Source organism: Strigops habroptila, chromosome 4 (genome assembly GCF_004027225.2).
Source record: "Strigops habroptila isolate Jane chromosome 4, bStrHab1.2.pri, whole genome shotgun sequence".
NCBI classification, from domain to species: Eukaryota; Metazoa; Chordata; class Aves; order Psittaciformes; family Psittacidae; genus Strigops; species Strigops habroptila.
The window spans coordinates 29,004,701-29,031,009 of record NC_046358.1 but is presented as its reverse complement, the minus strand read 5'-3'; the positions used below and the strand labels follow the sequence as shown (position 1 = coordinate 29,031,009).

Sequence of the window (26,309 nt, the reverse complement as noted above, 5' to 3'; positions counted from 1 at the left end):
AGTTTGGCTACAGGCATAAAAAATAAAAACTTTCCTAGGATAACCCTGTCAAGGCCCCGAGCTTATCAACAGGCTGTACAACCTATTTCCCCAATCCTAAGGGTTAGCGCATCAGTGCACAAGATCAACACTGACACAATGCAGCTGAGCAATCTCTGTGGTACCTTGACAGGGGCCTCCCCTGCCTTCAGCTGTGAGCTGAAATTCAGGCTCCCATTCTTGATCCTTGTGTCAGCTGCGCTGCAAGTATGCCTATACTTGGATGTGTACCTCACTGACCCTGATCCACCAACTTCAAATCCTGGCTTGACCTCAAGCCTCCCTCCTCATGACAAGTTTGCCTGATAACCACTGGACTGTTGTCTGAGCCAGTCTTACTGCCACTAGACGTGCACTGATCTTTTTGGCAACTATGGGATTGCACCATTGGTCAGCAAACATACTGATCCATGCCTACCTTGCTGTCACCCTTAGCTCCCAGCTCACATTAATGTGGGGAGAAGACTCCTCATCCCACCGCTGCCTGACAAACTAGTCAGGAACCACAGTTCCTCTAGAAACAGATTGTAAGACTGAAGAAATTAAGCAGTCGAAGAATTCTACAGCAGCAGAGTCTCATATCAGCTATCAGCAAACTCTCTATAAGCTACCAATGAAGTGAGCCATTAGAGTTCCCTTGTAAGTTTATGAGAAAACTATAGGATAAATCAAAAGAATACTGACTAAAACGGAAATTTACTTGCAATGCTTTAGAGGCCACAAAGCAGAGGTGCTACTAATAAGCTGACCTGCTGAACGGATTTTGCATCTCAGGAAAATCACAAGTTAATACTGAAAAGCCTAAATTCCATGCAGAAACAGGCCTCATAACTTCAGTGAGTCTTAGAGGTCATCCTATCTGAAAATGATGTTATTGATATTTACCTCAAAAACAAAAATGCGCCAAGAAAAAAAGCTGTTTCCATAGAAATCAGATCTGTAACATTATTTGCAATCATTTTAATTGTCCAGAATAACAATAATTATAGTCCAATATAGGAAGGCATATTGACAGAAAAGCCCTCTCGTGGTTCAAACACGATAGAGATTTAAAATGAAATACAAAAATCCTGTTCCAATAAAGTGCACGCCAGACTGATTTGTTTCTTCTTTTTTCTCGCTTTTTTTAAATTTTAATTCTCTTGGGAGCCTTTATGGTTGTAATATCTAGGCATAACACTGGGTAATTATGCTGTCCATTTCAGAAAGGGTACAATTTCACCCAAAACATCTCTCAGCTGTACAATGTTGCTTCTGTAGCTGTAACTTCTATTAAGGACCAAAAGTATGATCTCTGTAAAATACAGAGAAGGAAAAACAAAGACAGGAAAAATGTTTAGTGGTACACTAGTTAGACTGCTCTGCTGCATACGACAATATCATAATGAAGATTGTAGTACGAAAGTAAAGGTTTGTTTAGACTACATCAAGAACGGTTGCGATATGGCAGATGAAAGTTCCACTAGTTTGAAATGTCATCTCAAGGAGAATTAATAAAGTGTGCACAGTCATCTGGAATTAATTAAAAATCCTATCCTTGTGGCTGTTCCTACTTGAAGGAGCCAGTTAAGTCAAAATACCATGTTGGTTACCATGCCTCACAGAGCTAGACACACTAATGACTTCTGCTTCCGAAACAGACATGGAATCAGGCTATTGAATTTTTCAAGCAGGAATGAGATTTGCCTGCCAGCAGCTGCATCAGAACAAGCACTTTTTTTAAAATGGGAGAGCAAGAACAGCTAAATCTGGCTCTGCATACCAGCCAAGAAACATGCAATCTCTACAGCTGTGGCCCCACAACGTAACTCAATGCAAGGCTACGCCCTCATCTAATGTCAAGTGGAGGTGAAAGAAACCCTCTTCACAGATTTATACAACAGCTATGTTTGCTTTGCAAGAGCAATGCAATTGCAATTCCACAAGAGATTCTTTAAACCAGTTCCTGATAATGGATTTGTAAAGCAAATAACTAAGAGAAAAGAAAACAAAAGCCTCAGTTCTACAGACAAAATAATTCAGAAACAGCACATTATTGTGTGGGAGGAATGCAAGTATGCACCACTGTCATTCCAGATGAACATTTTCTACTAGGTTCTTCCCAAAATTCCAATTTTTGGAAGACTTGTTTTCTAAAGCATCGTCTTTTGACAGAGGGAGGTAGAAGTACCAAAAGAGAGAAGACTGGCATAGAAAGCAAAACCTGAAAGAATCCTCTTTCTTCATACAGAGGCAAAATTATAAGGTACAAAAGAGTACTGATTCTGGGAAATATGCTACTATCTGCCATTGCATACCTTCAAAAAAATATTCTTATAACAGAGAATGTAAAGAAAAAAATACACAGGAGATGCCAAATAAACATTTATAGTATGAAAGAGCACCAAATGTAAAAGGCAGAGGAGCAGGAGCAGACAATTTTGCCCAAATGCAAACCATCGGCTTCACTTTCATATGCCCATTAATCCCTCACCATATAAGTTTTTCACACCCACTTGCCCAAGTTTCATTGAAGTAGTTAGTTATTCGCAGTAATTCAAGAAGTTGGAAAAAAAAAAACAAACCCCCAAAACAAAGGGTGGGGGGTGTGTGTGTAGAAAAAAAAAATATGAGGATGCAGCATTTGCCCTCCAAAAGTTACTTCCCCTCCCAGAAAACAGAAACAATTCAGAATTTTCCCCAAGTTGACTAGCAACATATTACTCTAGGACCTGATAGAAGACATGAGGCTATTTAACACAGAGATCAGTATTTCTCCTCCAAATGTGACTTTTTTTTTTTTTAATTGGCATATTACAATAAGAAAATAGTACCTTTAGAGCAGTCACTGTAAGAAATCATGATCTGTCTAGCAAAAATTCTTTATGGCACTCTAAGATTTTGGCATCAAAATCTGGACACAATATATTTTGTGCTCCAGTCTTCTACATTACTGCTCCATACAGGGAAAGCACAATCACCTCCATGAGAAGCACTTAAAAAGGGACACCTCTTAGGCTAAGGCACAAATATCTAGTCACTGATGATCCAGTTTTGCAATTAAATAAGTCTGGGTCAGTTATGTGCCTTTAGAGTGCTTGCTATGTTCTCAATATTCAATTTCAGGACACTTAAAACACCAACAGAGGTACACCAACTAAAGCAAAATATTTTTGCCATCGTTTCATTTCCTTTTCCAAAATAAGGGAAATAATGACTAATTGTCCAGACAGATCTATAACCAATGTTAACTTCTGTGGACTAACTTCAGGATTCAGTTTTTCTGACTTTTTCCTTTTTGCAGAAATGTTATTCCTTGTAACTATTATGTCTACATCACTGTTTAACTGAAATGCAAGCAGATACAATAACAGTCATGTGGAGTATGGGTTATTCTAACTCATCTTCACAAGCAAATGCTCAACACTCAGAGGATTCACTATCAAATTTCAATGATCAGATATTACCATTTAATTGGATAATTATAAAAGGTCTATTTAAAGTTAAATGCACAGGTCACTTAAGTGAGATAACAATCCATACAGCATCAAAAAAGAGACAGATTGTAGTCACTTCCCTCTGTTCTGGACTGTCTTTAAACTGCCCCAAGAACATCTGCAAATCTCTTCCTTCTTCATCTACCAAAATTCATTATGAACTAACCTCCTTTTAATAATTTTTCCTCTAATGAAATTTCCTTTAAAATCTTTTAAAATTACATACTAATTTTCTTTCCAGAACAAAATGTTCACTCAACCAGCTAATAAAACAAAACCAACCAGCAATTCCACAGTGAAAAGCATCTGACAGTTATAACTTAATCTGCAACTCTGATCAAGAGATTTTCAGATGGAAAAACAATACTTTATATGAACTATTCATTCTACACATTAGACAGAGGTATACAGATATCCATCCAACTGACTTGGATTGCAATTCAATCATCCCTCATACAGAATATCTACTCATTACTAAAGCATTTGTATGCTTTTAAATACATTGTTCGAAGATTGACAATGTTCAGTATTTACTACCTTTTTGGTTTTTTTTTAACTTCATTAAGCAAACACAAAAACTTCAGAAGAAACTTAAGCTAATGCAGAAGACAGGTGCCAATGCAGAACTGAGCATTTCACTGTACTCTGAAAGAAAGTGTACTTTATGGCATTTCATTAACAAGAGAAATGTTAATTGTTATGCCTGGTCCAATAGAATAGATTACTACTACAATAATTCAAGCAACGTCTTCAGATTATTTTTTCTAAGACATGAAGATCTCTATAAACGCTAAACTACGATTTTTAGTGTAGTTGCAGAACTAGAGGAAATGTGAAGGGGGGAGAAAGATTTTTAAAAATGACGTAGCTTTTTAACAATAAACATTAAAATGAAGACCAGACCTAATGACTAAGTTACACTGACATTAACTAACTCAAAACAATTCCAGCATACAAGTAGAGCTACAAATGAGTTAAAAAGATAAAAATATCCCTAAACCACAAATGCAGAAGATAGAGCTACTACACACGAAATAAGATGAAAAAAAACAAAATAAAAAACCAAAAAAAACCAGCTATGGGGGGGTTGGGTTTTTTTTTGGGGGGGGGGCGGGTTTTTGAGGGTAAATGAAATGCAAGACTCTTGAAAAAGATCGCAACACCAAAGTGATTGCACTTACGCAATGAACAAGACTGTGTGGTAGAAGTTTCAGTACAAAGTCTGTCAGTCCTACCAATTACCCATGCCCTGAAAATAATTTATATTAATGTCATGTGCAAATATATTCTACATCCCTGTTAGCAACCCAACTGATTGGATGAAAGCATATGCATGAACTGATGTATGAAAGTACAAGGCTAAAAAGTGTCTTCTTTTTCTACCCTGATTTCCTTTGCAACTCAGTTGAGAGTTAAAACTCAGAAAGACTAGCCTTAAATTCATCAAGAGGGCTAAGAATGAACATGCCATAAAACTTAATACTAAAAAGGTACTATTCATTTCAAACTCTTAATCTATCCTATTCTATGGTTAAACTAGTCAAACTGTAGCTCTTCATGAGATACTAAATAATATTTGAATACCAGAAGTCATTTCATACCTACATACCTTGTGATACCTACCTATCCTATGTGAAAATTCATTTTTCTTCAACTGCTTTATTCTAGTCAGGTATTTTTTCTTTTTGCGTGCAAATACAAGCATATGGACTTCATTTTAAAGATAAAGGCAAAACCAGACTGCCATTTCACTTGTACAAGACAAATGTCAGTTTTTAGTGAAACAGTAATAGAAAACACTTCAGAGCTCTTAAAACCGCACTGCTTTGGATTTGTAATTCTTGCATGTAATAAACACTTTCACATAATAACTGTAAAACAAAGAGGACACTTGACAATGTACTCTTCACACTCATGCTTCAGTAGCTGCAAGGGAGAAATCAATAGGTTTCTGTTTTCCTAGAAGTCACATGGATTTGCTTCCTTACATTCCAATAGTGCTTAGGAAAAGCAGCTTCCCACCTTCTTATTGTTGAATAGTCAATTAATCTGCTATAGTTATTATAGTCAAGAAATAGTACACTTTTATCATAAAACAACTTGTTAGATTCTATACTTGCTCAGGTATCTGGAAATATTTAACAGCCATCAGATTAAAGCAGGAATAATGAAAACATTGAACTATGATCTTTCCAAGCAAGTATCCCTAACTACAAAAACAACTGAAATTCATAAATACATGGTAAAGAATTCTAAACATAGTACACACAATTGCTGAAATTTTTTATTCATTCTTAATAACCAAATATATTTCATTTCAGAAAGTACAATTCAAAGAGGGGGGTTACTAGAAAAAACTGCACTCGCAGAAGCATACTTTTAATGGCAAAGTTCTTGCAAGAAGTAGGATGGGGCAGGAAAGAAGTGTGAAGAAAAGGGGAGAAAGGAAAGCATACTGATCTGATTAAACTGCAAATGCTACACTCTTATCTGACTTACGAAGTTGTGTAATTTTATTTAAAAGTGCTACCCAATAAGCATGAGGACAAATATAAAGCTATGCAGTTACACAGGCAATTTTTACCTCTTCTAAGTACATTGGTTCAGAAGTGTAAGTTAAGTATCTTTTGTAATGCAAATTATAAGTGTTCTAGTAGTAGCTGAATTGTCTAAAGAGAATACAATATTGAATGTCAAGTTTATGTTTAAATGGGTCATTCTTATCATGTCTAGGTTCGGTAGCTAAATTACAATAGCACACATGAAAACTGTAGTCAAGGTCAAACTCTTAGATTTTTAAAGCAAACAGTAAAATTACGATTACTTTTTTCCTTAAAAGAAACATTAGAAATGTTGAGCTTTTTTGAGAGGAAAGACAAATATAAAATGTGAAGGAGAATATGAGAAAAAAAAAATAAATCTGAGGTATATACTGAAAACAGAATGGATTAGAGTCAGAGGAACCAACATTAAATGACCAAGCAGCAAGACTGCTTGCTTTAATGTCTGGAGAAGGAGGAATCCAATTCAGAGTGTAGGAAAAGCAGAGAGGCATCTCTGATGCTTATTCAAGTCCTTCCCTTTCCTTGCACTGTTTATAAATGACATCCCAAAGGTGAGCACAGATGAAGAATACCTATATTTCCTAAACTCATCTGCTCAGAGACATAAGAAGGTCCTGATTCATTATAACATTCTTATCACAGAGAAGATTTCAGCTTCATTCAACTTCACCTCAAAGGCTGGAGGAGTGCTCCTTTTCTCTCCCATCAGTGCAGTAATATCATGCCATGCACTTTACTTTTTCTCTTGTGCCCAGGACAGCTTCTCTCACAACTATACGAAGGTCCTACTCTCCCTAGCCACACCTTTTACTATCTTTCTTTCCTGCTGAAAATGGCATCTCCCTGTACTTCCTCACTTGCGCTGGTCTGGCTGCTAATCCCTTGCAATGCCAGTTGAACTTCCTCTTGTTTTCACGCTATAATATAAAAGGAATATACTGACATTATCAGTACTATTTCCCTGCTTCAGAAAGTAACATTTTGTAGCTCTTAAAATGGTACGTCCCAAATCCTACCAGACTCCATTTGAAATGCAAATATTCTAGAGGAAACTACCAGTTATCTATTTTTAGAAAATCCTTCTGCTGCTTCTAACAAAGACTTTTAGATCTGCATTCCCAGATTTCAATACCTCTGATACCTAAAGTGAAAGCCAAAAAATAGCCATTTTAAAATTTTCTCAGAAGTAAAATCCTGTGCAATTTTGACTCTCAGGAATCTAAAAAGCGTATCTGGAGATAGAACTGTACCTTACAAATAATTAACAACTAACATCAACAGTCAGAGATCACTATGTTAAGCACTACGCACGTATTTAATAAGATATAAGCTTTTATCCTAAAAGCTTGCAATTAAGCCTATTAAAAGTGACACAAAGACATGAGAAAGAGACAAGATAATAATACATTAATTATTATTAGCATAAAGAAGAGTCATAGCATACCATTTGCCTAGTCACTGCAAAGTATTAGCACAATCAAGCATTTTTTAAAAGGTATCTGAAAATTATAATGTAAGTGGCTTTTCAGACTTTTGGGGATCTCTCTTTTTTCACATAAAGGGCAGCAGGAGGGAGCATGAAGGCATTTCAGGGAAAACTGGAACAGATAAAAATGTCTGACGACACTGGCAGGCCAAAGACCAATGAGCTGAAAGCTCAAAACCCAGTAAAACAGACTACTAGACTTTGTTCTATGAAGAGTCTAAAGGCCATTTTTTTCTCCCCTCTCAACTGTGTTTATGATTTCAATGAGACAGAATCTGACTTTCTGATGTTGCTGGATTCTGTCCACATTTACTGGAGATTCAAACACTCACCTCATCAGTAAGAAACTCCTTACTCAGACCAAAGTCTGTCAGCACCACGTGGCCATCAGAATCAAGGAGAATATTCTCAAGTTTTATATCCCGATATATAATTCCCAGCTGCAAAGAGAATACAAGAAGTAGTATTTCCAAATCAATGTAACCACATCAAGGAGACGCTGTTGAATGCATTTAAATAAAATGCATTTAAATAAAATTTCACGCTAGTGAAACTCCTATTATTAAGGTAATTTGACCCTGAAAGTTGCACCTCAAAAAGCATAATTTTTAAATGCCTTTGAAAAAAATAACTTCAAGCAACTTAAAAATTCTTAGAAATTACACTGTGCATTAATGTCTTAAAACTTAAAGGATGTACTATACCCTTTGAATCTAAAAGTGACACAAAGCAACTCTCTACATGTTGCGGACAAAAACATGCAGCTTAATCTGGTACACATGAATAGACAGTCCATTGGAAAGTTTTTCTAATTATACAACTAATGTTCAATTGCTACATAAAGTTACTTTGAATTCAAAACAATCTAAAAAAAAAAAAATAAAATAAAAATAGTTCTTCTTACTAACTTTATATAATGTAAAAAGAATACAGTTGTAATCTCACAAAACCAGCACGAAGTTACTTTACCTTGTGGAGATGTTCAAGTGCCAAAACAATTTCCCCAATGTAAATCTGCACCTCATTTTCTGAGAATCTCTCTCGTTGTGAAAGGTGAGTAAACAATTCTCCTCCATTTATATAGTCTAAAAAGTAGAACAAAGAACCTTACAATTTCACTTCCTGACAACTTAATTTTCTTACTGGAATATTAATAGGTACTTTGTAAGCTATTAAATAACATGTTCTCGGATCAGATGCTTTTACTTCATTGTAATTCAGTAATATTTCACCATGTTGTACAATACTCAATTTTCTTCTTAGAGGACTGACGGAAGAACACAACCAATTTTTTAACAGGCAGCAAAACCATAAAATAAACCTCAACTATCCATGAATTCTAAAGACAAGCATTTTCTTCAAAATTGGACTTTTAGTTATTCCAGAATATGGAAAAAAAGGGAGTACAAATGGTAGCTACAAACAGAATACTTTGTACACTCTTACGAAATACTTCAGAGCAACAAGGCAGACTGACGTAAACACAATTCAGAAAACAGGTGTTAGGTGAAGTAATGGGCAATTACAAGTTTCACCCTTTGTAAGGGGAACTTTGGTGGCAAAACTTACTGGAGAAGATTATTTCTACACACATTCCCTCATGGAAACCACACTTTCATTCTCTGCAGGCTATGACACAAGGGTTTTGACCACAGTCAGGGTGGGGGGTGAAAAATAAAGTAATTTTTACAACAAAGTTCTACTGCAACACAAATATATTTTAGATGTACAGCTGTTCATGCTAGCAGTGTACATTAAAGCCATTAATTTGCAATCCCACAGCCCACATATTGTATTTAGGGTCTACATATACAGAGCAAGTAATGTGTTCCGCATCTTACTCAACATTTCCTTCAATATGGTTTCTACAGATTCACTGGTATAATACATAAATCCACGGAAAAGGTCCAATGCTGTTATAACTAAGTAAATATTTGGAAGGAGAAATTATAGACATTCTAATCTCTTTTCTCTTTTCAGTTCTCCAAGTCTCTGTTTGGGAAGGGCTATTAGTGGAACAAAACAATATGAGGAAGATAATTTACCTAGATCAGAACACGTTTGAAAAATTAAATACAATAAAGTATAAGTAACCCATGGTTTACAACTGCGTCCTTCTTAAACACACCACACACAAAAATCCCACCAACTCAGCATTCTAACCATGAAGAAAACACAGATACAAAAAAAAAAAAAAAAAAAAAAAAAAAAAAAAAAAAAAAAAGAGATTTAAAAAAAATATTTCTAATCAGAACTGCTAACTTGGTACAATTCTCTGGTAAAATTCCTGGTACAATTCAGAACTGAATTTCCAGACACTGTTCTAATGACTGAGACAGATACAAGCCAAACTTGCCACAGCAGTGGCAGAACAAGCCTAATTCTGTCAGGTTATAACGCTAACCACAGCCCAATGAAACCTGCCTTCAAATTCTTGGTGCTAAATCAAATGCACCACTGACACAATAGGGAAAAAAAAGAAAAACCTAATTATCAATTACTTCAACATAAACTCCAGCTGACAGGTCAGATTTTTTTTTTTTTGTTAAAGTATTAGTAGTTTAACCTCATGTGACAAGCTTTGTAGAGAACTGGTTGTAGAGAACTGGTACTCACATGGATACACCACTTTGTTCTTTCAATCATAGCTTAAAGTCAACTGGAAAATTGAACCAATTCCAAACCCTGTATTCTGGGAATTGGGCAGAAACGCAACTGCATGTCTGCACTTGACCCAGACTAAATTCATACAGCTATGGAATCTGACAGAACAAAGAATTGTATTAAATATTGCACTGAGGCTCCAATTCTAAAACCTCTTGAAACTGAAATGACATGTTGCTCGTACACCAAGCTCAGCTACAAAAACAAAGGAAAAGATTGGTTTCCCCAAAAATTCAGAAGCCTCTGAAACACAAATTCCAACACTAAATCAAAGAAGTTATTTACACAGATTTATATAATGAGATACAAAAAAACTTGCAACAAACAATTGGGGTTTTTTTGTCAGGGAAGGAATGAAGGCCAGGGACAAAGAAAAACTAGCTTTAGGCCATGTTATGTAGGAGAGATTTTCACTGTTACAAAAAGTGATTAAAAGAAATTTTTAATACCCCTCTGATTATTCCCATTTTTTGCTAAAAAGAGGGGGATAAAAGAACCTTTCTGGCCCCAACTGATACTCTGAGAATGGATTCAGGCAGACCTGTGGGAAAGCAAAAAAACCAAACCAAAACACCTTTAATTATACAACATCTTTGAATTTCTTTCTTTAAACATCACCTTAACATTGTGTTATGGTGGGCATATACCCGACCCGCACTATCTGCTACGTAATGTTCTTCAGAACTATTGGGCTCCCTACTCTTTGACTCTTACGAGAATATAATGTAAGCTTTTAACTTGCCCTTCATGTAAGAGGTTCTTCTAGCCTTCTAATTATCCTTGTCACCTAAATTTCTCTGTAACTATGTATATATTTTTAGGTAACTACATCCATCTCATGTGTGAGGATTTGTTTGGTTTGGTGGGTTTTTTTTTATATTTCAATGGCATCTAAACTGCATTCTAACCAAAAATATCTGGATTTAAAGAATGGTACTATAATATCTATAACACATGTTCATATTTTGCCTCATTTAATTTTTCTTCCTTTTTTTTTTTCCCAAATTATTAATCTGTAACTTCAATACAAAAGAAAAAAGAAAATCTTCATTACTAAAGGTTAACAACAAAGCTATCAATGTATTTCTAACTTCTTGAGTCTGCAGCATTTTCCAGCCAATGACAATAGCTTACAGATTGCTTTAATGTCCTAGTCAGAGGAATTTGTAAGAATCCTTATTGAAAATGAGAGTTGAGAATTGCAAACAAAGCTAGTGAATACTCTATTTAAGCTTAAGCTCCTCAGATACCTGTATTATCTCACTGTAGCAAATGAAACTAAGGTATGTGCATAGAACACCTTCCTAAGAATTGTCAGATAGTGGTGTGGGTTTATGTAACATTAAGAAAATTTTATTAATTCAATGTCTAAATCAGCCTGCTAATAAAGGTTCAATAAACGGAAGTTACAAGCTAAAAGGAATTGCAAAAATTGTACTTCAATTAAAGGACCATTTACTTCTTCAAATTTTTCACTCCAAAAATGTATTCTGCATCCAAGTATTAACTTGATTATTCATTTTCCAGTTCCAAAATACTCTAAGTGGCCTTTTAAAATTGCTTGTAATTTTCTTACAAATACCTCTTGCATACCAAACACAAAATTTGCTGCTGATCTGAAAGGTAAAAGTATTTCTAATTTTAGAGTAGTACCAAGCCTTATGAACAAGCTCTACTTTCAGCATAGAAATGTGTGATTTTGGATTGCCTCCTAACATCCGAAAATCAAAACATGCAGTATCTCAATACTCAAAGATCAAATGGTTTCATAAAGAAAGGTTTGGCAGCAAATGCTTCCTGAAGCAGTAAGGTTAAGAGTTGATTTTAACACTCTTACTCCAGGAGCTGGAAAAACATTCCTCATTATCAGGAAAAATCCTTCATTTTCCCAAGAAAGATAGGACTCTCTGAAAGCAATATAACTGGGGAATAAAGCAAAAGGAAGGTAACTCCCTAATCTCAGCCTCTTTCCCCAAAACATTACTGCCCTAAAAAAGGATAGTGGTAGGGAATAGAGACACATGCACATATGAAAGTTTATCTTAGTTGAAAACTCTAGGAAAGTTCCTGATTAGTCTTCTGCCAGCCTTGAAATGCTACAGAAATCGATATGGTTCTTCACCTTAAAATGGAAAGCAAAATTGTAAGGATAGAATCAGAATGAAAAATGTTCTAATAAGGCCTGCCATACAATAGTTCATTATCAAGCATCTCTTGTAAATGCAGATTTACAAAAGTTACTAGCAGAACTTGCCAAAATGAAGTATCACAATGCATAAAACAAACTGATCCACAAGTATTTTCATTAGCATTTTACAGCAGGAAGCCATAACGACAAGCTGTAGATTCCAGTGTTGTAAGGAATTTGACCAGAAATAAAAGAAAGCACAATCATCTTTAACTGGCATTGCCCACGTCTGTTCAGAAAAAAAAAAAGAACTGCCTGATACAGTCTTTAAGGTTGCAGCATTTCAGTGGTAAAGTGGTGTACTACTGGTTAGCATAGTGATAAATAGCCCTGACCTCTCAGACAGATGACAACATTTCAAAAACACTGATCACAGTAAGGACAATATACAACGTGGGTTTAGAGTGAAATGTGCAGTATGTTTGAAGGGTTTCTGCCGCTTGAATATTCCTTGCTTTTTTCTTCTTTCCTACCAGCTAATCCCAGTAACAAAGTCATGTTTGGCCATCCAACCTTATTAATAACCTCTGTGCCACATACACAAAAGCAGCATGCAGAGAAAATGAACTGGATCACTTTAATGCCCATACTCATATAGATTAAGAACATTTTCATTCATGGTAGCAGTTTGTCTAAAAATCTGTAGAAAACTTCAGCAGCATACAGTAAGGGTTTAAAAAGTGCAAATAAATCTTTCATCTTCTAGTTAAGTTCAAGAAAATATTTCTCTGGTTTAAGTACTTATGATCCTATACATTTTTTTGATGCATGTAAGTCACTGATAGTACTTCCACCCACCCCAAGTCAGAGTAGCACACTGAAGTTCAAACAGGAAAACCACAAACACAGACACTGTTGAAGATTAACAGTATTTTACTTCCTATAGTCTCTCATGCAATCTCCAAACACACAGTACTTAAGACCACATGAAAAAAACCCCTACAAAATATTAAGGAGATAAAAGGGCAGGGTTCTCTTGTTTTGGGGGTTTTTTTCAATTAACATTAGACTTAAATCCTGCAAACTACTCACCTAAAATGAGATGAAGCTTTGTATCTGTCTGGAAGGCATAATGTAACGTGACCAAAAACGGTGATTGCCTAATGTGCTCCAACACTTGTCGTTCTGTTCTTGTGTGCTCAGTTGTTTTGGCTTTTTGAACTATTGTTGCTTTCTTCAGTACTTTCATCGCATATAGTTTTCCAGCATCGTGGCCACTTACTTTCCTTACTAGGAACACTTTTCCATAGGCTTAAAGAAAAAGAAGGGAGAAAAAAAAACAAAAACAAAAACAAAAACAAACAGTCACCTACTCATACCACAGGTCTGGCTGGTATAATTATTATTTTCAATTACTCACTGTTAACCATTATTCACAGTACCCATTCAGGCTAAAATCTTTCAGAACACATTTTTTGTTTCAGACTGACGTTTTCCGAGCAAAACTTCAACCAAATGAGCTTGGTGACTGGACACAGCAAGAGTGTGAAAAAAACAATTAGTGTTTCAGGATTGAAAAAACATCCAAAAAGCTCTCTTTGTAATAATTTAAAACTCCCAAACATAGAATTTAACAAGAGTTTGGAGTCAGAGAGATGCTAATTTTTTGTCCTCAAAATAGTCTGTTCATATTTGCACAATTTACATTCTTTCATTACTGGCTTTATAGCATTGAAGTTCCAAAAACCCATAGAACAGCCAATGTATTTAGTACATAGGAATTTTCTGAGGCTCCAATACCGAACTTAAATGAGCACAACCTAGAGGAATTATCTAAAAAAAAGAAAGTTTTCTAAACACAAGCAGTAAAAGGAATAGTCATCAGAACTAAAAGGTAGTCTTCCCAGAGTTTTCAATTATTTTATCTACATGTTCGGTTTATGTATTTGGTTAAAAATATTCTCCATACTGGAGTACTAAATGACAGATTGGATTTTTCAGATTGGATGTTTGGTTGGAGTTTCTTTATAAAAGGGCTCCTGGGAATTGTACACAAGCAGACTGATACCTCACCTAGGGAAACCTGTAGATACAGTAAAGCTTAGAATTAGTAGATACACAAACAGGATACTACATAATACTACATAATCTACTTTTGTAGATTAAATGATTATTTCTATTAATAATCACTCAGAAGAATCAGGAAGAAGGAACAATGATATGGTTGACTTACGCAGATTTCCAAGATAGTTAAGTTCCCTTACAAAACAGTCTTAAAAAACACTAAATAGTCATGGCTGCAAAGAAGAGGGTCCTCTTATGAATGAAGAGCTATATTAGCGGGGGGAACCAAAACCAAACAAAACCCAAAAGGTTAAAAATAAAAAATTCAGCTTTTTTGGTGAAAAGAGGTCACCACAAGAATTCATCCTGCCTGATTCAGTCATATATGAATAGTGAGGAAGCTGATTTTCTTGGTTTAGTAAATCATCCACTGCAACAGAAATTAAAGCTGACTGCTGAAAACTGTACCACAGTATCAAAATATTGAGAAGCTGAAAAATAAAATGGCAGATAAAATTCGAAATAGGTAAATGAGTAATCCATACGAAGTATGATAATTAATTGTGCATAGAGTTATAACTGAGAAAAAATAAGAAGAAATAGAGTTACCAAATAGGTAACTACCATATAGATAGACTTTACCTTATGAGAAAACACCAGTGGTAATCCAAAAAGCATAGAGAATATTAGAACTTCAAGGAAAGTATTGAAGGGGGAAAATGACACAAACGTACTGTCCTCCAACCTTCAACACAAAACCAGAAATCCCTTATGCTCTCGTATGAAAACTTTGTGTGCTCGTATCTTGAATGATGCACACTTTTTCAGTCTCTTGTCTCTTCTTTCCCCAGCTCTGCGCCTCCAGTCACAAAAAAAGTATAGGACAACTTTAAAAAAATACAGAAAAGGATAAAAGAATTCTTCTAATTATGAAGGGAACTAAGCACACTTAAGACTTCTTATTTAGCCTGAAAAATTAGAGTACTTAAGAATATGCTAAACAGTTAAAAATCAAAAATGGTATGAAGGTAAGTGAAGAACAATTTTTCATTATTTCTAGAAATAAAATACCTAAACTAAATCATCAGGTATCAAGATTAAGAAATGCCCAAAACACACAAATAAATATTTGGTTAAGCTGTGGAACAACTCTTCCACTATGCTGCAGATGTCAAAACGTAGATGAGTTCAAAATTATTACATAAATCCTTGAGGGAGAGGAAAGTATACCAAGAACTGCTAAACACAGAAGAGAATCTCTGGCTCAGGCAGGCCCCAAACTGCAGACTGCTAAAAGTTCACTAAGGAAAACACCATTGTATGCCTCTCCACCTTTTGTAGGATCTCCCTAAGCCATCATGAGAGACAAAAACCAACCAGCGGAGTGTTTTGTTCAACCCCTATAATGATCTTCACATTACTTTCTCAAAGACAATGCTCACGCATCTCAAAACTGTAAATACACTAGACAAGGTACACTGTCCTGACGCGAGACACACAAATTTAGTTGGTCTTTAAAAATGCTATAGCATACACTGCTCCCAGTAAGTAATTGAGTATACTTCCAGATCCTTCCTCTTCTTTTCCAGGCAGGTAACAGAGTTATAAATTATGAAATGTCATGCGTTTTTTTCCTACAACAGAGTTCTGCTTCATTCAGTATACAAAAGTGATACTGCTCATATAATAAACAACTCTTTTTAAGAAGTTCTTTACCTGACTTATCACACTCTAAAGAATCCTGCTTCCCTTCTTTACAGAACTCATTATTCTCAATAGTGAAAAAAATTTTTCACAACAAACCTCTCAAGAATGGCAAATAGAGTCAGGACAGGTTAGTGTAAACATATCTTTCTATTTTGGGAGGCAAACAGGAGATACCCAGCACAATCTTTTTCAAGATGTTCAGTATTATATCACATTCCCCAACTTTAATTGTAGTTAGGACATCTCAAGTGTACTTCAGTCAGATTCAGTGTTCACCAGCTGGTCATCAAGAAAAGGAAAGCCACATAGATATAAAAAGATTTTTTTACTTTAGTAAAATAGGCATGGGCTATATATCCTGTCACAATGTACAGACACAAGTGATCTGAATCAAGGTTGTACAGACCATAGTATCGTGACCACAGTAATACTCTTATGCATATACATGTTTTTAATGCTATTCACCTATTTTTCCAATATTGGATGTTACATTATTTTTAGTATCTGAAAACCAGACCCCTACTACTGAGAGTACTGGTTTTAAATAAAAATTGCTTTCAAAAGTAGTATTTACATCTTTTTAAGGCATTACTGCTCAAAAAAAAATATACATAACACTTCCGCATTCTACCACCATGCAACAAAAACAGCATGGAGAATGGCCTTAGCTTGCATTCTCAACTGCTTATGAGAGCAGTCCAAGTTTTCACTAATGTTCAGCTGAACTTCCTTGTGCCTCTCTGCAAAGCCCAGTCTAGAGCATTAAACAGAAGTTTCCTTGGGTTCCCAGGAAACAGTAGTTTTATGAGGAATGTTGGATCCAGAAAATCATTACATTAAACTAAATCAAAACAACAAAAGCCCCTAGATCTTAAACACTTGGCTGCCTGTCTCATAGAATCACAGAATGGTTAGGGTTGCAAAGGACCTTAAGATCACCTAGTTCCAAATGCCCTTGACATGGGAAGGGACACCTCCCACTAGACCATGTCACCCAAGGCTCTGTCCAACCTGGCCTTGAACACTGCCAGGGATGGAGCATTCACCACTTCTGTGGACAACCTGTGCCAGTGCCTCACCACCCTCACAGCAAAGAACTTCTTTCTTACATCTAACCTGAATCTCCCCTGTTTACGTTTAAACCCATTGCTTCTTGTCCTATAGCTGCAGTCCCTGATGAAGAGTCACTCGCCAGCATCCTTGTAGGCTCCCTGTATCTTTAATCACACTTAATAAAAACACACAATAATGCATCTTAAATGGCAAAACACTAGCAGTATATTAACAGCACCTACTAGAGCTTTACTTACAGCATAGGAGAAAATTACCTGGTAAGTGTAATAGCTGTAAGGAAGTCTCTAGAAACTATACTAGTGTTATCATAAAAGAATTTGTAACATAGAACTTTACCATGGTACAACTTGTTTCTTCAGCAATCTGAAAAGGACTGACAGAATGATGATGATTCTCAGCAGTTTTGATGAGAATAAATCTTAAGTAGCACTATTTTAATCAAATGACTCATGATACATTCAACACCACGAATGTATCTCCGATAACACCACGAAAAATTTACTTAAAAGACAACACTGCAAAAGCAATTCATTTGAGTGGCAGCAAGGAGAAGGCACATAGGTTGACTGTAAACAACACCCTTACCTGATAATCTTATTTGAGAAATTAAGAAAGCTTTTCTGAAGAAGCCACATTTTAATGTTCATTCTCATAAAATTTCATGCACACCTCAAGCACTTCCAAGGCAGAAATATTTAGCCAGCAATATATCCCCCATAAAGAAACATACACACAGAGTCCCCAAATATTCACCCCTAAAATTCATTAAAAATATTTTAAATGACAGAAGAACTAAAGGTCTATATAGTCTTATATAGTCTCATATATTATATATATATTATATACATACCCAAACTATGTTAGACTGACCTTGCAGATTATTAATAATATTAATAATACAAAATAAATATTAATAATAAAAATTTTAAATTTTGAGAAAAAACAATTATTAGTTGCAGACTGATACACATATCAGGCCTGTACAATGAATAAGAGATTTCATACCAGCTGTTTTTACCAAATTTCCACTTTATTTGTGAGGCAGAAAAATATAATTGTAGGTTAAAACTTTCACTTCTGCCTTTTTCATGAACACACATTGTAGTACACACCATCATAAGTAACAATTCAGCAAGTCATTATAATAATATTCTAAAGTACACACTTGCTGAAAGACAATGAATTAAAAATATAAAGTATTCTTTGCTTCTTTATTCTTTCTGTGTAAATTCAAGCACATTAAGCCACTGCATCATGACAGCTAATTCTTACAAAGAAAAAAATCAAGCAATTCTTATTGTTCATAGCACACACCATGGTTTATGCAGACTTCTAAATACATCAAAACTTGACATTTGTATACAGACAGTTTTAAAGCAATGTTTTCAAGTGTTAACATAAGCTACACCTCTTTCTTATGTTACTTACACTGATAGTAAAAAAGAGTAATCATGAGACAACAAAGAAACGGCTCAGAGATATGAAATATTTAAAGATTTGCATACATTTCTCTGAAGTCTATCAATATATATGTCTAATGACCTATTTTCACTTTTTTTAGAGGAGTCTTTAGATTTAATCTTCCCAAATAATTTAGATGCAGAACTCTCATTGTGCATATATTTGTCCATAGAAACTGAAATTTGGGATGTGGCAAAGTCAGAAAGGCAGATAGCTCTAGCAGCTAAAAACAAAAAAAGCCAAGCAAAAACCTTAAAGATCAAATAATTATTTTTAGACACTCCCTAATGTTGGCTCACTCTCCTGAGCACAGTAACCTCACTTCTTTCTCTTCCTTTTATGATGAAATATTTTCCATTTTCTTCAAGATGCTTTGAAAGAACTAACTTAATTTCACAATCTTAACTTTATCAGAATACTTTCTGACCTCTGCGATGGAACTTCATTATACTTTCTTGTATAACAAGATTTTGAGCCGATTATTTAAATCTGACATTCATCCTACCAATTTTCTTCTCTTCTTACAAATATATCCTTCAGATCCTAAGTATCTTCCACATATAAAGAGAATATCCTTCATACTTAAGCACTGAATTCCAAAAGGTCATGTAAAAGACATTGTTCTTGTTTGTAATTATTTTTTGTCTTCATCAGTGGACTGGAGTTAAAGCAGTAGACCAGCTTATTAGGGCACATGCTCCAGAACCACTTGTATTGTCTCTTCTTAAGCACAGTCAGAAGACTGAACAAAAGCAGCATTTATTAAAATCAGACAAAGCAACAGCTGAGTAGGAAAAAAAGAAGAATAATCCATACGTAGAAAAATGCATGACCCAGAATGCACTCTGCATTCACAACTTTTATTTTAAAAACACATTTACAAAGAATAAAGCTAATAAGCCAAGTAGGCATGCATAAACCAAAACCACCTTCTCTTGTTTTTCCCTTCGTGACTTTGGGAAGCAACTAGATTACCTTGCTGTAAGTATCCTTACTCTACAGAATAGACACTAGTTTTCCATGTCACAGGGGAAAAAAAAAAAAAAAAGTTTTAACTAGGTCGGAGGGAAACACTGGACAGGAAATCTGAAAATTCCAAATCGGCAATGCTATACAGTAACAGCAGGAGAAAGTGACTTAAATGAAAACAAGAAGAGACTAGAATTTCAGAAAGCATATACTGAGTAGAACATGTGCAAGTCAGAGATGTCAAGTAAGCAATAACGGTCCAAGAGCAACAAGTATATTATTGATAGCTTTAGTAACAGTGGCATACTGTCATGTATTTTGTTTTACCGATGTAAAGTGTTACTGATTGCTTCAATGGGGAAGTTTATTACATTATTAGCTCTTTACGCAACATAAAAGGATCCAAATCAGATTAAAAGGCTACTAACTCAGATTTTTGCTTCCTTGTCTTTTCCTGTGAGACTAAGGTCAAAAGAGGAATGTGTACACTATGATATTCTTTTAACACCAAATATCCTCCTTTCTTATTCTAACCAAATAAAAACTAGAAGATAATTCAGACTCTTACTTATCAATACAGAACACATGCAAAATCTTCTAAACCTTTTCCTCATTTTTTGAGAGAGTAAGCCTAAGGACAACTGAAATGCAGACAAGTAGTTTTGTACAGAGTACGAGTTCTAAATGTGGCCTTACTCTTGTACAGTATCGTTTAAGACAAGTCTGCAGTAAGAGCTTGCTATTCCAAATATTTATGATTTACTTTAATGTGATTGCAGTTTTCTTCATGCTGCTTCTCATTCTCTCAAGTAAACATACATTCTGGTACACAGAACTGAGAAGTCAGAGTAGTCATACTCACTCCTCCAACCTCAATTCAAGCATGAGTGCAAGATGTTGCAGGCCTAAACAGGACCCCACAACTCATGACACAACACACTTAAGATCCCATAGCAAAGTTTGTATGCAAACAGGTGGTTAGAGTCTTATGAAGTTTTTGAAAAATAATCTCTCTGCTGTGAAAGTTGTGGGGAAAACAATAAGGTATGTTACACAGAAAAAACATAGAGTCCATAAAATAGCTAAATAATTGAATGTATAGCCCCAGACTTTTCACATGCAGCAGATACAACATGTAAGCTGGTTTTCTAAACTTCAGACTGAGTGCTTGCACAATAATTCTTGGCATAGGCCAGGTAGTTCTAGAACTTCCTAAAAATGAAGTTTTTACAAAGGGATTTGTATGTTATTAAACTAACAATACGAGAGTCAATTTGTACATGTTCTCTGTGGTTCTGTAACAAGAAGAAATGCCTTAACACAGATATATTCTATTGCGAAATACCATTCTTTCAGAAACTTCTTGCAAGAATGAGGAGGGATTTTTGCATATCGCAATCCCCAGAATGCTTCTCAAGCTTGGAAATTAAAAATCCTCAGCAGGAACATCTAGGAAGGTTGCAGAATCTCTACTACTGGAGTCTTTCAAGAATTAATTGTTGCCAGGGATGATGCAGGTATAATTGATTGTGTCTTCGGCCAAGCAATTAGAGGACCTCTTCAACTTAACTCCAGTTCTGTTTTCAGTGATTTCATGCTACTGCAAACACTGATAATTCACAGATGGCCACTTCCTCTAAAGCAAACAGAACTTCTGCCATTCTGATCAGGCCACTTGCATTTAATGCTGTCCAGTAATTGGAAAGCAACAACCTCTGACACACCTAGTGCACTAGTCTTAGCTGTGATACTCTTAAGACTGAACAAAGCTTCTTGACTGCTCTGATGGTCTAGATTTCCAAAGCAAGAACCTCAGGCTGTTTGAAATTACATAGCAAAAAAGTGCAACTAGCATTTCCTTGACAAAAAAACCCAAACAACTATTCTTTCTACAAATGCCATTCCAGGATATCCCAGGTGCCCTTGGGATCCTGAAGTTTGCAGGAATCTTCTAGTGAGTTCTTGAAATAGCTTGTCTACTGAGACAAAAGATGTTTTGGGAGCAACATGACTACGAGAGCAGGATGAAGACAGACAGGCATGCTTCCTCAGCTGCTTCTTCTTCACTGACACACACCATCCACTGACAACATCCATTGTCAAGCCATTGCAGTAGCCTTTTCTGAAAGCGGTCACTCAAAAATTACCCTGTTAACTTGAGTGGATAGGATAGCTTTGATCTATGAGCCTAAGGACTACGTGCTATGATTATGAGTACCCCAGGCCAAGAGAAATTTGGCTAATCTGTTCATAAAGAAGAGAGGGTGTGGAAGGTAGCAATGAATGACAGACAGCAGTCTAACAACAGCTAAAGGGGAATTTTGGAGGTACTGCCTGAAGACAGTAAAAGGAGGTCAGGCTACTACTAGTCTGAACATGAAGACTGACACTTATGAAACCACAAAAACTTACTTTCTATTCTGAATGCAATAGCTGTAATATTAAAGTGACCTCAAACTAACAGCAGTGGTAAGGAAAAAGGAAAAGAAGTTCAGGTATGGGACTGGTTTTCACACACATACACATACACACACACACACGCACGCACATATAATTAAAAATTCAGACAATGTTTCCATCAGCAGAAGAGAAAGAAATCCTCACATAAATACAAAATTTATTTAATCTTTGGCAGCCCCACTTAGACCAATACTGACCACTTCTTAATAGCTGTTTCTACCTATGAATATTAAAGTGTCCTCACCTCTAGCCCTAACTGCTAAAATACAACAGTAAGGGTTGAGTCTAAGACTGTTAAAATTAAATTTTTAAAAAATTACTTCAGAAACAGAAAAATATACTCTCAGGTGATTTAACGGCTTAATGAATTTATGAAAGAATCTGTATGACAGCTAAATGTTAAAATCAAAACCCTTAGCTCTTTTCAGTGAGGTAGCAGCTTATGCAATTATAGCCTCAGTACCAGCCATTAATGGCTGGTAACACTCCAAAATTAATATCATAACTAACTTAAAATTTCTACAGACCTTGATGATAGTCCACCTTTGTGATTATCCCAATCTACTCAACACTGCATCTGATGTTAATACTGACTAAAAGAAACCATAAATACACAAAGAAGAATAAAAGCCATTACTTTTGGTCTGTGTACAGGCCTGTGCATGAGTCCCTTGAACAAAGGAGAAACAAAGCTTTTTTGTTAGTTACAGTCAGCAATCCTACAAGATCGTACAAAGCTTCAACATTGTGCTGAAATCCACACTACAACTGTGAACATTTCTGTCTTAAAAATTACTGGGATTTGAACAGGACAGAAAAAGACTAGCCAAGTCATTGCCAACTCTGAAACATACAGTTAAAAGAGTCCAACATCTTATTCAATAATGTACTAACATTACTGTTTTTCTCCAAACACAGTCTGAAAATTTAATGAAATTATCAAGACCATACCTTAACTAAGATCAGATTTTTCACAAACTGTATTAAATCGTCACAAATCTCATGCCATTTATTTTCCTTAAGTGTATATTCAAAAAGGGCTGTAAACTAGAACATATTACCTCCAATTTAAACAATATTTGTGAGGAAAAAAAGTGAAGAAAATTATGTTATGCAATATGAAAGTGATATACCTTCCTAAATAATGTTTCAATTACCAAAACCTCAGCTAGAAAACAGAATTATATTTTAGAGTAATGCTTCAAACATTCAACTTAGAAAAACAGTGCACCTTACCCCCTGTTCCAAGAACCTTCAGGAGTTCAAAGTTTTCAATGCCAACTTTCTCTGCATGGCCTGTCAAATTTGCTGAAGGAAAAAAAAAAAATTGTTAGATATGCAGCACAGTAAAACATCATTCTAACATACTACTGCAGCCTCGGTATCAAGAAGTTAGCAGATGAACAAAATACGCAGCAGTAAAAGGACAGCCAGTTGCATTCTGTACTCTTTTAACTTGAAAAGCAAGGGAGAGCAATCTTCTTGCTACCATCAATGATCCTGGAGGTATTAAAATCACAGAATAATCACTGAAGCCCATCTAGCTTGTATACACTGTCTCATCACTGGACACCTCTGAAGACTCTAGTTCCACTTCATCTGTAATCTCTAATTATATAGTTATAGACAACGATCAGGTCATCCCTTAGCCCTAGCACCCTGAATACTCCCATGTTATTGAATTATATGGTGCTTGGGATGACATAAGCAGAGCTCCAATAACTGTTTATGCATTTAACATTGAGTAGGAAAGACCTCAAGTCTAAATAACAAAGACATTTGCTAAAATCTAACCTGCTACAAAGTTGTTCCATTTGTTGGGGAGTTTGGGAGGAGGAGGTTCTATGTTTATACAAATCTATAGCAGTGAGTTTTTTGTTTTGGGTTTTTTGGGGGTTTAGTATTTTGTGGTTTTTTTTGTCTAACAGACACTTTTATAAGCAGGGAAGTGAAGAGCCCTATTTTTAAAAGGAATTGTGGTGGGTAGGTTTGTTGGTGGTTGGTTGGGGTTTGGTTTTTTTTTTTTTCCCCTTTTATAAGCTGCTAAAATAAAGCCTTAAGCAGTTCCTGGCTTTTTCCATCTTTCACTCCTATCATAATATTATCCATTCATTTGCATGAATATGACTGCAGGCCATTCAGCAAAGCTGCTCATTGAAATGATCCAGGTTAAAAGCAGTAAGGCAAAAAGTAACCAGGTTTAATTATTCTTGACCAAGTTCAGTTCCCTGATCCACTTTATTGAGCAGCTGCATAAGCAGTTTTTCTAGCATAATTAAAGATTCAGCATCAAGCAGCAGAAGCTGCATAAGCTGGCATGGTTGCTAAAAGAATGCCTCTCAAAGAGCAACTTCAAGCCATACTGTATGTCTAAAGGCTAGTTGGGGAGGGGAAGGGAGAGAAAAAAAAAAAAGAGGCTTAGGAAAAATGCAAAGAAGCTTTCAGTAGCAGCACCACAGATTTAAAATGCAATGATGTCTTAACCAAAAGAGGAAAGCTCTTTGATATGAGATGCTGAAATTAGCTTACTCCATTCAACAGAAATTCTCACGTGGTTTGATATTTCTAAGAAACTTTACCAAGACAGTGTGCTTTCCGAGTTATCAAAATGTATAGTCAGTCTCTATTCGCAGAACTGCAGTAACTTAACAACTCAAAACAAATAGAAACTTAAAGCTTCAGAAAGACATCTCTCTGCAAAGGAGACACAAGTATAAAAAAATCCAAACACTAAATAAATGAAAAAACAAATTGGTGGCTTATTCCAACAATCCTAGGAATCTGCACACATACACAAAATGCATCTAGTTGGGAGAGGGTAACATTAGTGCTCTCATGCAAGGCACTAATGAAATCTCATCTAAAATATTATTTTCAATTCCTGCCATTCATCTTTACAAGGCATTAATCAAACTCAGTGTAAACGCAGAGAGACCATTTGAAATTTCTGGGAGATTAGAAAGTCTAAGAGACCTTTCAGGATTTTTTCTTGTACAAACAGAAGCACAGGTGACAATGATTTTCTGTGATCAGTTCCATTTTAATAACTTGTACTAGGCAAGACAGTACCAGAATCATTAACAAATCAATGAGGCAATATGCAGCATACAAGTTGAACTGAAGTTTGCTGTACTATTTTCACTGCAAACAGAACAATTACTGTTGCTAGTGCTACACCACAGTCATTGCTGAAGCCAGCAGTAAGGAAGATGTACTCATGCGCCAAGAACAGAGTAATAGCCGGTAAGGCAAATCTAGACTGAGTTAGTGTCTATATAATTACGGTAAGTCCTGTCAGAGTCAGAAAGCAGTTTGTCTTGAAGCAACTTAGTATTACTTATTACTCGTGTTAACAAGTACTGAGAATGGTACTGAATGTATACAGTTTCAAAACCGTGTCTTTCCTGCCAAGGACAGCATGAGTCAGGGACTATCCTGAAGAGACCAGACTAGAGCGTCCACAGTTTTAATGAAGCAGTGGGTGCCACTGAAGAGATTCAGGACATAGAACTTCTCTGGGTACTAGCTGAGTAAGTGCTGAACTCAGAGTGGGAAGAAATTTTTCTCTGAGAAATCACCGATTTCAGTCTTCTATTATGGAGTACTACAGAAAGTTTTTACCATCTCACATCCTTTAAGAGCTGTCAGCAGAAGGCTTTTCATTTGAACACCCTTCTAGAAAGCAAAACAGTCATTTAATCCTGCCATATTCTTGGCACTGAATAGGAAGACAGAGAGCGGAACACAGAGAAACACTGCGTCTCCATTAACATTGTAGTGCTGGCTATAATCCTAAAGAGATATCAAGTCCTAAACTTAATCCATTAATCTAAGATGTACCACAAACCCAATTTAACTTGTATTCCACATTCAATAGCATTAGTAAAACCTTTCTCATTTTTACGAGGTTACACAGTAAAAAGCTAATACCTAGTTTGAATTATAGCTACTTGTTTCAATGTGAACTATAATTCTGCATTATCCACTTAATGCTATTTTTACTTCCATTTAGGATGTTTAATTGTCTTATCATTGAAAAAAATTTTGAAGGTTATTGTAATATTATTTTCATAGTAAAAGGAGCAACTACAGCACAAATCAGCATACAAATACTATAAGTCCCACCTCATTCTTTTTGCATAATACTGAGGAAAAAAGCCGTCACACAAGATCAGATAGCTAAAAAGCACTGCATAACACACAGAGGTATGATAGGA

At 35.6% G+C, this 26,309-nt stretch overlaps 1 protein-coding gene across 6 annotated transcripts in view; it reads right to left on the bottom strand.

The window, feature by feature from the left end:
* The window catches only part of RPS6KA5 (ribosomal protein S6 kinase A5), an 80,728-nt gene that overhangs the window by 44,903 nt on the left and 9,516 nt on the right, over nt 1-26,309 (bottom strand). For 3 of the 6 annotated variants that reach the window (XM_030484699.2, XM_030484703.2, XM_030484700.1), the window contains exons 2-5: nt 23,329-23,400; nt 13,450-13,668; nt 8,535-8,650; nt 7,898-8,005 (exon numbers count right to left, since the gene is read on the bottom strand). In XM_030484699.2, coding sequence (XP_030340559.1) covers nt 7,898-8,005; nt 8,535-8,650; nt 13,450-13,668; nt 23,329-23,400 — 515 coding nt within the window. Of the gene's footprint in view, nt 1-7,897; nt 8,006-8,534; nt 8,651-13,449; nt 13,669-22,729; nt 22,763-23,328; nt 23,401-26,309 lie in introns of those variants that run through there. The other 3 variants (XM_030484698.2, XM_030484701.1, XM_030484702.1) reach the window with 3 other exon arrangements.